Source organism: Falco cherrug, chromosome 7, assembly GCF_023634085.1.
Source record: "Falco cherrug isolate bFalChe1 chromosome 7, bFalChe1.pri, whole genome shotgun sequence".
Lineage (NCBI taxonomy): Eukaryota > Metazoa > Chordata > Aves > Falconiformes > Falconidae > Falco > Falco cherrug.
The window spans coordinates 29,047,070-29,060,194 of record NC_073703.1 but is presented as its reverse complement, the minus strand read 5'-3'; the positions used below and the strand labels follow the sequence as shown (position 1 = coordinate 29,060,194).

The window sequence follows — 13,125 nt, the reverse complement described above, 5'->3', positions numbered from 1 at the left end:
CTAAGTGGAGTAGGAGTACTCTGGGAAGTCCTCCCATTTTTTTAATGGGAGGATTATTAAAACTGATCTTCAGTATTAAAAAGATCAGAGTGCTTTTAAATCAATGACCCTGTGCTTTGAAAAGAGCTTTTTAAGCTTTTACAAGAATATCTTTTTTTGTTTGCTTTTTACTCCACAAGTCTTCTGCACATGTCCAACCAATGGTGGGCTTATGGTACACTTAGAAATCATCCTAAGGTCTGCAGCCCCCCTCCTCCTTTTTTTTTATGTATTTAAGGAAATTTACATATTACTTGGATTTCTAAAAATAGCAAATGCTAGCAATGTGCTGTTTCTGAAACAAAACTTCCCAGTACTTTGCCTTCTTCCTCTGCTTAATTTTAAGGATTGTTTCTTGACATAAGTTCCCTGAAATTCTACTTACATTATACCTTAGAACAGGGTACGCATTGAAATACTTTTGTCTTTCATAATGTAGTTCTGTATTTTTGCAAAGCTGTTTACAGTGTTCCTTCTGCAAAGGAAACAGTTCGGTAATTCCATTACTGAGCTGAACTTCTTAAAACTTTGTTCTATGGGTATATTTTCCCGCTAATCTCAGTGGAAGAAAAAGGCATTTCTGCCTAGCTCTGTCGTCTCAAACTCTCACCTTGCTTTTGTTTTCACCTTTTCATAATCCTGAGCAAATGTCAGAAGTCTGTGGTATTTGCTTTCTGCAAACACAGAGTACAGTAACATGTTTAGTTCATCAAAACTCGCTGTTTCACAGCTGAGAGCTCACAACTAAGATGAGAAATGATGAAATTTGTAGCTTAAAAAGGAAGACACAAAGTTTTATTTCCTCCGTGCACCATTTTCACAGAATGAACACCTGGTGGGTGCCAGCGCGGTGGGAGTGCGGGTGCGTGGGCATGCGTGGCTGGGTGCTGGGGAAGGCGACAACGAGGAAATGACTAAAGGAAATGAACAGCCAGTATTTGTGTAAAACACACTGGAGGGGTTTCCGGCACCCCTCCTTTCTGATGGTGACAACAGAAGGCAAGGCTCCTTCATGCTATGCAATACGCCTGAAAACATTTGACTACAATTTGGTTTCTCCTGTTAAGAGAAACAGGGTGCAATTTTCTCTGCCATTTTTCTCTGCATTAAGGGCTGAAGCCTTTGGGGTTTTTTCAAATCTGTACCTTGGACAGGGCTGTAAAACCTGCTAAGAGGGAAAGATGATGTAGTCACCCTTCTCTTGGGGTAACGGTGCAAAACATTCTTTGACACATTAATCTGATGTTAGCAAAGGCAAATTTGAAAAGCCAGAAGAAAAGAGGGTCTCTGGGCTCTGGTGCATCAGCTAGTGCTGTATGTGCCACAAACTGTGCCCTCAAGCCCCTCTGCAGGGCTGTGCTTGTCTGAAAGCATAAAAATGGGATTTTATTTTTATAATTGATTTCAATAACGTTTATGACCAACTTCAACTATCCATCATATATTGCAAATTTATTATTTCGTCAGCTCATGACTACAACATATTTAATGCGTGTTTAAGTGCTCTGAAATACCTACAAGGGAAATCAAAAATGTATTCAAATCCAGTATTAAGCTTGAGAAAATCACCCCTGCTTTTACATAGACGTGGAGTTTTGAGTCTGGCACTGCAGAACTCCCTGGAGGGCTGGGGAAGCACTTTCCGCACAGCCTGTTACCATTTACAAAGTAACCAACACAGTTCATCCCATGCCGATAGCACTGAGGTATCATAAACATTACTGAAGTTACGAGTTGTTACAGCAATTGTAATTTCACTGCTGAACAGTTTACTAGATTAAGGGTTGGAGTCTGCCAGTGCTTTATAGTATTTTTTATTCTAAGAATAGAAACATCATTAAATTATTAGAACTGACTTAGTTTTGGAATATCCAAGTTGTTCCCTGCTTTTAACACATCAAATACCAGTTGCAGTCCTTAGCAGCTCTCTAAAATAAAAAGCCGTATAAAATTCTCATATTCAGAATGCCCAGAGCAGTAAATGGATTAGTAACTTGCATAAGTTATTACTAACAAATAAATAAAGCCAGTGCAGTTGGCAAGGAAGCCCCATGGATTATAGGAATGATAGTGAAGTGCATCCTTCTGGCACTCAAGCATGCAGGAAGATGGGCGATGTAGTCGATAGTTACTATAAAATTTTAAAAGGGCAGCAATTTACAGCATTGCACAGTGCAAGTCCTGAGCCACGCAGCTGTTCAGCTTTAACAAGCATGGTTATACGTGGTGTAAGTGTTTGGTAGCTGAATGAATCCAAGAAGTCCTGTTAAAATCGGCTTCAGAGAGGTAATTTATTTCAGTTAAAAAACCAATGCCCGAACAAAACGTTTCACGGACTCGACCCCTGTCACCACAGCAGGCTTTAACAGACAGAAGTTAAACCGGTTTTGTTTTCCTCAACCCCAGTGAAAGCCACCAGATGTAGAAGGTTTCTCTCATGATATCCAGGAGTGGCAAAGTAAAAGATTTCAGCTGATCCAAACTGGATCAAACAGGAGAGCTGGTGACAAGGCACACTTTACAACACACTCGAGGTGTGTTTAGATTTCAGCAGGGAAACAAGTCTTTCCATCAGAGGTATTAAGGCCTGAAAGGTCAAGAGTTCAGGAGAGTAGTCCAGAGTATCTTTAAAGTGGGACTGCAGCTGGATTTACTGTAAGAGACACGACTGGAGCAAAACTTAGGACAAAATTACACCTTTGACTTCATAACTAAATAGGATAAATATCTTCTAATAACGTTGCTTTAGGTACTTCATGTACAGTAGTATCTCACTTTCCTAAAGAACATACATAGTCTATAGTATCAAGCTAGTAACAAAGTGAAGGTAAATTGCATTTGGTTCAAAAAGAAAAAAAAAAGGTGCATTTGGTTCAAGAAACATCTTAACTGAAAAATTTCATTTTTAGGTTGTGTGTAGGGAAAATGTGCTTCTTCCTTGGGATTGTTATACATTGCATGTCTCCATTTGACGATGTTGTTTTCAAAAAGAGGTTACAGGTGAAAAGATTACCGTGTCTGGAATCTGGTGATACAGAAAGCTGAGTGAAAAAGAAAACCTAAGTTATTTTTTTCCATCCTACAGTAAGTTAACCACTGTGCACATTTCAATCTAACTTTTACACAGTTTTCATAAAAATAAAATAGCGTAAGAAAAAAAAAGGACATAACTAAGAAGATAAATGGAAAGCATCCCACTGTATGATTTAACTTACTTAAAATTGGAAATAGCAACATACATTTCCCAATGAGCTTTTCCTGGAGACACCAAGATGCAGGGCTCATTCTTTCCCTTCAGAAGCTACTCCAGAAAAATACTGTCTACTTACCTTAACTTTGTATCATGATTCTTTTTACTTTCACCCCTTCTTTATCTACCTTCAAACATTTCTCTTTTGCCTAAGCCCTGTCTTTGTATTTTACACATTCCCAAGTATGCATCAGTTCCTGTGATCCCACCCTTGGGTACTCACTAAAGAAAGCAGAACTGAATTATGAAGGAATAAGCTGGACAGTCTTTTTGGTTTTCCTTCTGAATTCTCCAGCCTAACGTCCCTTACGTTCAGGTTCCCAGAACGGTTATCCATCTTCCTTGTCCAATGCAGTAAACCCAACAAAACAGAGCAAAGGAAGTGTGCCTCAAACTGTGCCTCTCCACGGCAACAACAGTTGCTCAAGTTTATTCTCCAGTGAGGAAGGGACCTTGTGTTAGGAACATTCTTCCAAAATACTTTCAGAAAAACAGAAAGCAAATGAAACTTTTTTGCAGCAATGGAGAATGACAGAATATTCCTTCCAACTTGCAGTGTTTTAGCAAGAAACTGAGCTTATTAAGGCCTGTTTGACCAAAGAGAAATGCTCTAACAACAAAATATTTCTCTGGTAATTATAACATCAGTTCTGCTCTGCTCCTTAAGTAGCTCCTGTTTTCCCTTCAAGTGGACAAACCAAATCTGAATCATTCTGAATATCTGAAATGCAAGTCTGAATGCAATTTCTTCTCTACCAGATTTGCTTCTAATGTCTCCCTTACAATATATTTTAGAAGTGAGTTACAATCGTCATTCTCAGTGATTGACATGTTGGCCCTTCTACAGACAACGCTAATCTTCCTTTGTCATCAGACCATCCTGCCTACATTTTACATGTCGCTGCTCTCTCAACCACTAACTAATTTGGCCTAAAGTCCAACTTACATAATGAATAATCTTATATCTCGGTATCCCCCATAATATGTCACTTTGCATTTGGTACGTTATCTTGTACCTTTTCTAAAGATGTCAGATAGGTTTCAAAGAGCAGAAAACAACTCCACATCCAAAGAGTTACATCAGGACATACGCTAGAACAGCTGGCTACAGCACAGAGGAACATGTAAAATACACTCTGTGGTCCTATGAAGTGCTTTCTTCCAGAGCAATTCTTACCTTGGTCTGGATCAGTGCTTTGCAGTCGTTAATACTGAAGCCATCACATCTGAAGTCCTCATTATCTTTAACATTCGATTCCTCAAAAATGTCATCCTGGCTCTCCAAGAAGTCCTAATAAAACATAATTTACGTTTTCTTTACGAATTTGTCTGATCTCAAAGCATATAACCTAAAGAGAAGTTTCCCTCAAATAACAATAACCACTAAATTTTACTTTCTGAAGCTGTATTTTGATTTATCATGTGCCCCCCTTGCATCATAACATTTTTATGCCAATACAACTTCTACACACATGAATCTAATTGTTAGTTAAATTAATAAAAAAGCCATTTCCGATTAAAATTAGTCTTAACCTACAACAGAAAATAGCTGAGAAATACATCTTCATCAGTATTGTTAAAAGTAATGCAATTTTCCAGTAACAGAAAAGAAGTAATGACAGAAGTTTAAGGTGCCTGGGCACTAATTGAATGCCAGTGTGTCCATGGGCAAGAAAAGAACAGAAGGGGAGTTAAGCTGCGTGGAAGAAATGTCTGCCACTCTCTGCCATTCAGTGACAGTTCTATAAAAGTGACTTTCAAGTGTAGAATAGGTCCTATACCTTCAGCACTGTCGTTCCATTTGTATATAACTTGCATGAAAGGTTAAAGATGTCTATAAATTCAAAATTGAACCCGGTACCCTCGCCCCATGCTTCAGCAATCAAATTATCAATTTTGAAACAGTTATTTCTGAAAAGCACATGAGACTAACTCATTCCAACTAAATAACTAGGTTGAATACTAAACCATCTCTGACACCTTTATCATCTCAAAGCAAGAGGTTAAACAGAGACATTTCTTTCTGAGATCTTTCAATACTGTTGGTTTGGTCTCAGTTCAATTTAAAACATACTCTCCCGCAAGCCTTGCAAAACCAGACTGATCTGAGGAAAAGGGAAGTGGAACACACTTTCAGTTCGTATACAGTAAAAACATCCAGTAGTTACTTTAACAGCCTCCGATTCAAATCTGATTTTCACTTAATGGAAATATATTAGAGGCTAACCATTTTCTCATACTCAGAGCAAAAAAGAAAACCATCTTACCGCACACACATCTGAAAGCTCGTTCTGTATCTCTGCTCAAGCTGAACATACCACCTAACAAGCAGGTGCTACATAGTGGAGACTTCCAACGTAAAGGTGATCACAATTTGATCCTGCACAATTTGATAGTTACTTACACATAATGGTGAGAAAAGACCAGATTATAATTTTAAAAGGCTCTCTGTAAAAAACCTTATGACTCACTCAGATCTAGTTCCTCACGCATCTGCATGTATGCCTTACAGAAAATCAGATTCATAACCAAGTGTTTATGCTGGCATACAGCAAAGCATTGTTCAATTACCTTTTGATTTGCATCTATTCCAAGAACACTCAAGAGGTTTTCTTGGCAATGAGTTTTACTCCAGGGCTGTCTTAAGCTGGGGGTATTACCAAAGTGTCTAAGCGTTCTCCATATGTTTTCAGAATCAATGCTAGGAGAGAAAACATAATTTGAGGTTACAAGGTGTACAAAGTTTCCAGTGAACATACAGAACTTAGTTATTTTCACTATATACAGTCATAAACTAACCTACCTTAATCTGAAAAGCAACTTATTTCGAAACTCCTTCTACATTCATTCAAACTATCAACCCAATGTACTAATAAGCCGGCATGACGGTTAACAGAAACAGTAAGTCAATATAACTGTATGTTTGGACTTCTCTGATAAGAAATGCATTAGAAGCATATTTCAGAGATTGTTATGTGCCAACAACTTGCATTATTCAATTGTTTCTGTGAAATGTGGGTAGAGCTCAGCCATATTAATTCTGCACTTTGCATTTTGTATCTCTCAAACCTTTCTCCTTCCTATGAGTCGTGCTTCTCCACTGCAGCACCCTGCTGCTCAGGGGGGTAGCCTGCATCTGCTCTTGACACTCGTGTACTACCGAACAAGCCCGAGGCACACACTGCTCAAAGAGTGAGAATCAAAGAGTTCCCTCCGCGTAGTAATTTGGGTTCTTACATTGCATTCACCCTATATAAATCTAGTTGCTTTTTGCTAAGTGCAGGATGCAACTATCATTGGTCTTAGTTATTCACCACAGCGGACCAAGGCTTTTTCATCTGTAGTCGGTACTCTGCTTAATATTGCAGCCCCTTTTACACACATAGCATGTTTCTCTGCAAGTTTAAGGCTGATTAAAATATAATGCATATACAAGGAACTTGCCAAAAGGATGAATACTTTAAATGTTGTAACGACATTTCTTGCGATTCTTACGACATTTCCAAAGTATGGTCTGCCCCAGCTTTCTATATACAAACCTCAGATGAATGCAAAAACCCCTACAGTACTGTTCAGTAACTACAATACTGCTCAGAAGCTGCTGATCTTTCAAAAACATGTAACAAAAGCATTCCAGCTGTCTGAAGAGAAAACTGAGTTAATGATACTAATTGCTATTAACATAACCCCAGGAAAGATGCCAGATGCAGCACAGATTCTGAAGCACATCTGGTTAAACATAAGTTACCACCTGGGAAAACTGGGGTGGGAGGGGGAAGAAAAAAAAAAACCACCACAAAAACAAGGCAAATGGATTGTCCGTAGAAGCAGCAGCAATGCCTCTGCCTCAGATGATGGAGAAATAAATCAGATGTGTTGTAAAGAAAGGGCAAGAGAACAGGAAGAACAGGCTGCCTGTTGGGTGTTCTGGCATTCCAGAGGCTTAGTCATAAGAGGGCACACCAACAGCAGGAAAAACCCTAAGCAGGAATTTGTAATTCGGATATATTCCCTTCCTTGTTCTCCAATGGCTAAAACACAATCCATTTCCTTCAACAAGACACTACAAAATTGTTAAGATCTATATGCTGAAGAGCATAGCGATTAAAAAGATTAAGTTCACCTGCACGTACCACTGATTTTTAAATTATGAAATAAACAGTGTAAATGCTGAGGAACTTATTTTTTAAAAACTGTTGGTCTAAACTCATTACCAAAGTTGATTCTTCATAAGTTCAGGAATCCAAACATCTTCATTTTTTGTATCAAGTACTTGATCTAAGCTTCTTACGCTCTCTCTGGACTGTGATACAAAGACTTCTGGAAAACTCAACTTAAATATATCCTCACAGCTGTGGTTTGCCTAGAAAAAACAGAGTTTTATTACATAGGTTATACAGGCCATCCCCACAGTTCATGAAGGACCTAGTCCAAAGACTACAATGTTTTTAGAGATTGTATTATTGTTTTTAATATTTGTATTAATGGCACAGAGGGACTGAGCCCATAGTTCAGTGTTTTGAGTATTTACCTAGAATTGGAGGAGGAGAAGTAAAAGCCCAAGAGTCCAGGATGAAGCTTAGTCTCTAGCTTCCTAGCTACTAAGTTATAGACTGGTTTGCACTCAAGACTCCTGCTCAGCTAATTCAGTCCAGGTCAAAAGCTTGTTTTGCTAACTTAGTATTCAAAACACACCTAATTCAGCCAAATGTAACACAACTGCTAAATGCTATAGTTACCAGTAAATATTTCCACTGTGTAAGTTTGCACAAAAGTTGGGGGTGTATTTCTCTATATCCTTACATTTGCACCAAACTTTTTCCAACCTATGTTAAAAATCAGAGCTGGATTTACATACTTGTTCCTCCTCCAGCTCTGGAGGACTAAGCATAGCCACATAAATGATCCAAACAGGCGTAGAGAAAGTAACAGGGTTACCTGAGGACTAAGAAATACATATACAAGAAAATATATGCGTAATTTACATCCTATCCTAAAGGGACGTTATCATGCCATCTGGTCCAGAAGCTTTGTCCTTTTATTCCTTCAAAGAAGGAATTACTGCAATTTTCTCTATCAAAGCAATTAATTGACTTCAACACCCTGCAGAGGGAATGTAATCCAGGAGCAGCAATGTTGTGTGAAAACCGGAGAATGAAACCAGCCAGTTTGTTTTCTTTGACTAGCAAACAATTTAATCTGAAAAACATAAGTAGGGATAGTCCATATGTTGACAGTTTCATTTAATTGTAATTCAAACAGCTGAAATAAACCGAAAAATTTCCACAGTTCCATTATACTGAACTCAGACAAGTGCACTGCATACTGAGAGAGTACGGATGTAATCTAACAATGAATGGCAAAATCAACAGAGCTGGTAGAATGCTTCTGTACTTCTGAGCATGCTTCTAGAAATAGAATTTGTGCCCCACGCTGCTCCCTCCTGAATTAAAGCCTTGCTAAACTGCCTATCACTCAAAGAGCGACTGCTGGGAACTCTGAGACTCCTGGGTAAAATCCTTAGACTCTTGCCCAAAGTGTCATAATACTTTAAATCAATTCGTAAATTCTTTTGGTAGACTTAACTTACGACAGGGATACTATATGGAGGAGACAGATGTCTGAGAAGCAGAATTTGGTGATAGCACGCTTGCTAAAGCATACATGGAGAGTCACGGTCAAGTTTAAAAAAAAACAACTTCCAAATAAGTACCAAAACCTAAATGGGCTGGGAGCTAAGGAACAGTCAGGCAGCTGCTCTTGGCTTTGGGGGGGGTGGGGGGTGGAAACTACAGCCACAGAAGTGTGAATTGAGGGAAGCACAGGGCTGCCTGGTCTGTGACGTTACTCTGACACACATACAAGTCACTGGCTTACAGTTTATCCAAGCCAGATTAAAAAAACAAGATATTTTAGTCAATACCTTTATTACTGTCTACTTCAGTGGATGTTTCTAAAACAAAACTTGGTTATATTTTCATTTACCTTGTAGCTTTGTACTAATTATAAAAACATGAGAGCACAAATTTCACACCCATGCTTTTTGACTAAATCCTCTCCATCCTATTGCATCAGAATACTTCAGTGCTTAAGCAAGTGCACTAGTCCCTCTCACAAAGGCCAGTATTTAAAGAACACGTGAAAAAATCCTTAATGTTATTCAATTATGTAGGCAAAATATCCAGTTACTGCAAGGAAATTAGTGATTGCTTTCATCTTATAATACACAATTCTGCTCCAGACTGACACAGTTTAATTAACAGAAGCATTAGATATTGAAGGTCAGAACTCTGGTCTCAAGTGATCTCTAGAGGTCCCTTCCAACTTACCTGGACTTTTTTTTTTCCTACTGACAATACAGAAGATGGAGCCCCAGCCTGAAGAATTTATGATCTCAAAACAAACAATACATAAAGCACAGGGATGAAGGACAAGCTACATGTTTATTCTACACCCAAAGAAATCGCCAACAGCTCTGCAGCTGTTTCTCTACCCTGAGACAAGAAAAGACAACTTGAAACTCTAGGCATAGTTAACTTATTTAGCTCATACTGGGCATTCCCTTTTGCCTTTAATAAATGCAAAAATAAAGCAAAGGCTTCAGTAAGATTAAAATCCTCTGGCTTTGGAAAGAAACCACAGTCCACTATATTCTGCTTCAGCTCCAGTCATTACATACTCCTCTTGTTCAGCGTAAGACTTCTCGTCCCTAATAGCAAGCATTATGAATGATTTAAATTCTCTGTTTATGCATACCAGTAACCAGGCATCTTGTGATCTCCGCTCCGTCAGGGCTGGACAGCTTACCCCACGTGCATCTTTGTGCTTCCCCTTTGCAACAGGTGGAGTTCCCAGGCAGGGCAGGAAAGCCTGTCTCCAGAAACCCCTCAGCTCCCTACACATGCTAAAACTCACCTAGCAGGCTACAAGCAGTAAACTGTTACTGCTACCAATTAACCCCGCGAAAGTCTTAAGTCGATTGCTCTCATTTTTCAAATGTTTTAATTTAGGACAAAAGTAGTAGAATGAGGGTGTTTTGTTTTGTATCTGAAAATTCTTATTTTCCTTTTGTTAATTTGTTTCGCTTCGGTGATGCGGGTCTGGTAAACATGGAAATGCATTAATTACAACAGGGTATAACCCTTAACCTGAACCTTTTTTTGTGCTGATAAGAACACATATTATTTATTCAGATTATTAGTGCTAACATTGTATGAGAGAATGTACGATCCTATGCTAGAAAATAATTATATTTCTATTCATTTTTGTGTGTCATTAACTTCCACCCTCAATCGGTCTAAAATTCCAGAAAGACTGTTGGATTATTGATGCAGTACATTAAATAACACGTTATTATTTTTGCCAATTTCTAACTCAATGCTATGTTGGTTTACTTCAGTAAGCTTGCAGGCCACTCACAATTTTTGTCCACCACCTTCCCAGTTCTGTTTCACACACTCATTCCTGTCTAGCTTTTAAACCCGGTGTGCTTCAGGGCAAGGTTCGTTGTTTCTAGGTGCTTACTTATTCCTAGAGTCTAGAAGCAAAGTAGCCATTGCATTCTTAAAAGCTCTCCAGCAGGATAAGTATTTGTCAAACACTGTAAAGAAGTTGCTTTTGTTCCACTTGAGTCAGCTGCGAAGTAGCTTGACAGTTTCTCTCCCTTTACAGCATTATCCTCAGTAGAGGAGACATTCAGATACAAATCTTGAGATGTAGGAAGCAGTAACACAAACATTTCTGGTCTTTGGTTTACTATTAACACATACCTCCTTTAGAGAGCTCGAAGCCTCCTGTATCGCACTGTGTGGAGATGGCTCAGAATGAGAGTGATGGGCCGAAGTGCTACAACGTCCGCTGCTTAAGTCTGTATCAACTCTAGAAGTTTTTATTGATTTCACCAAAACTTCAAGATTGTGACTGGATCTCTTTGTTTTCTCTAAGGACTCCTTGAAGCCTTCAAAATCACCCCAGGAACCGCTGGGTTCTGAGGTACTGTAAGCGCTCACAGAAAACCCCTCACAACCCCCTTTGCTGCTCATTACAGGGAGGCTTTGCTGCGTTACTTCAAGATTAATGATTTCATTGTTACTTGTCCTTTCGTTCAAGTTACAGTCCCTTTCCTTGGGAGACGTACCACCTGCTCCAGCTGCTAGGTCTTTCGGAGACATCTGGTGCGATGTGTCGGTATCAGTAAGATTTTCTACTGGTGCCAGGTTCTGCATCTTTGTCTAAGAAAAATTCATTTGTTGAAACCTGTGCTGCAAAAGAAAAAAAAAAAAAAAGCTATGGAAGTTCAGCTGCATTAGAAATCTGAATATCTCCACAATAGAACGAAATCCTTCATGTCACCCCAACTAACAACACCGCTGCTAAATGAGAACAGGATGTCCTTCAGCCTCTCCTCCAGCACCTGCACGTTATTGTTATTGAGTCTTGCTTTCTGCGTAGGGTATTCGCCTGCAAAGAAAGAATGATAAATAAATACCTCTGTGATAAGGGCTGTGTAGGAATAGAGAAGGAGAGCTGATAAGGCCGGAGAAGGAACGCTCAGGTTAAAATAAACACATTCCAGTGTTATACAGCTGGAAAGCGCTGGAGGCAGCGCTACTACAATCCACGCTTTCTGCCCACGCCCGCAAGCCGCTGCACTGCCGAGCACCGTCGGATGTGGACCAAGCACCGACGGAGTACGGGGACAACGGGGATAAGCACAGGCGACATCCAGCACTTACCGGTGCCCGTGTCCCCCGCCCGCGCTCCGGCCGTGCCCGCTGTGCCGGCGCGGGCTGTCCCCGGGGGGCGGGGGGCACCGGCCGCCTCGTCCCGTCACACACAGGCCCCGGCAGCCCGCACGGTCCGCGCCCCCCGCCCAGCGCCGGGAACGGGGCGGGCTCCCTGCCTGGGCCCGCTGGGCCGCGCACACCGCTCCCGCACGGCCGGGCGAGGCGCTCCCTCAGCCGCTCCGCAACGACGGGCCGCGGCCAGGCGGGGGCTGCGCTCCACGGGCACAGGGGTCCTGGGGGCCCCCGCACGTTCGCCCCGAGCTACGCGGGGCCGCCGGCGCTTCGCCCGCGGGACGAGGCTCCCCCAGCACCGCCACCTGCCGCCGTGGGGAGCCGCGCTCCCGGGGAGGGGGAGGCAGCCGGCGGGGGGTGGCGAAGCCACTGGCCCCACAGCCCCCGGGAAGCACAGGGCCGCGGCCGTGCGCCGGGTGTCCCTGCAGCGGGGGAGCGGCGGCCGCGGGGCCCCGCCAGCCGCGGGGAAAGCGCCTTACCGCCGGTGGGCCGGGCCGCGCCGCAGGTCGCTATGGGCGGGGCCGGGGCGGGCCGGGCCCCACCGAGCGGCGCTGCCGGGGACGCGGCTGAGCCCTCAGCCCGGGCGCTGCCTCCCGGGGCGGGCGGGACAGGCCGCCCCGCGCCCGGGGTGACCGGCGCCCCGCGGGCCTGCCCGGCCTCCGCCTGCTCCTGCGGCCCGGCCCGCGCCTGCCGGGCCTCCGCCCGGGGCGGCAGCGAGGGGCAGGGGGCCCGCAGCCCTTCCCCGGCCTCCCGGCAGCCCGGCCCGGCCGCGGCCCGGACGGAGCGCTCGTTCCCTCCCCTTCCCCGGGTCCCCAGCCCTGCTCCCGGCCCTCGGTCACCGCGGGTGCCAGCCCCTGCGCCTCCCGCCGCCCCCCAGCCAGAGCTCAGCGCCCGCCCGCCGGGCACGGGTGGGTTTTAGAGCCGCGACGGGCCGAGCAGAGCAGCCGCGTTTGCCCAGCTGCGACCTGGCGGGTTAAGGCCACACGGTTTGATGGCGGTGGTTCCCGTTTACTTCGAATTTGAGAACAGCCAAGATCC

The 13,125-nt window shown here is 42.8% G+C and overlaps 1 protein-coding gene across 8 annotated transcripts; it reads right to left on the bottom strand.

Moving 5' to 3' along the window:
- Positions 1-2,311: 2,311 nt before the first annotated feature.
- CLBA1 (clathrin binding box of aftiphilin containing 1) lies at positions 2,312-12,558 on the bottom strand. 8 transcript variants are annotated; one of them, XM_055715050.1, is made up of 6 exons: positions 12,021-12,558; positions 11,059-11,545; positions 7,504-7,652; positions 5,861-5,990; positions 4,467-4,580; positions 2,312-3,080 (listed from the first exon to the last, which is right to left on the bottom strand). In XM_055715050.1, the coding sequence occupies exons 2-6, from the start codon at positions 11,512-11,514 to the stop codon at positions 2,925-2,927; spliced, it is 1,005 nt and encodes a 334-aa protein (XP_055571025.1). In that variant the 5' UTR covers positions 11,515-11,545; positions 12,021-12,558; the 3' UTR covers positions 2,312-2,924. The 8 variants fall into 8 exon arrangements, with proteins under 8 accessions (XP_055571025.1, XP_005440873.4, XP_055571021.1 ...); XM_005440816.4 differs by having other exon boundaries at positions 11,059-11,550; positions 12,025-12,558; XM_055715046.1 differs by having other exon boundaries at positions 11,059-11,550; positions 11,642-12,026.
- Positions 12,559-13,125: the final 567 nt, after the last annotated feature.

What these genes read in the sequence shown, in the direction of transcription:
- CLBA1 (XM_055715050.1), bottom strand. Translation starts at nt 11,514, where the DNA reads ATGCAGAACCTGGCACCAGTAGAAAATCTTACTGATACCGACACATCG. An exon ending in CTTATGAAGAATCAACTTTG is followed by an intron (nt 5,991 to 7,503) that starts GTAATGAGTTTA and finishes TTTCTCTCCTAG; the next exon opens with CATTGATTCTGAAAACATAT. An exon ending in GAATAGATGCAAATCAAAAG is followed by an intron (nt 4,581 to 5,860) that starts GTAATTGAACAA and finishes ATGTTTTATTAG; the next exon opens with GACTTCTTGGAGAGCCAGGA.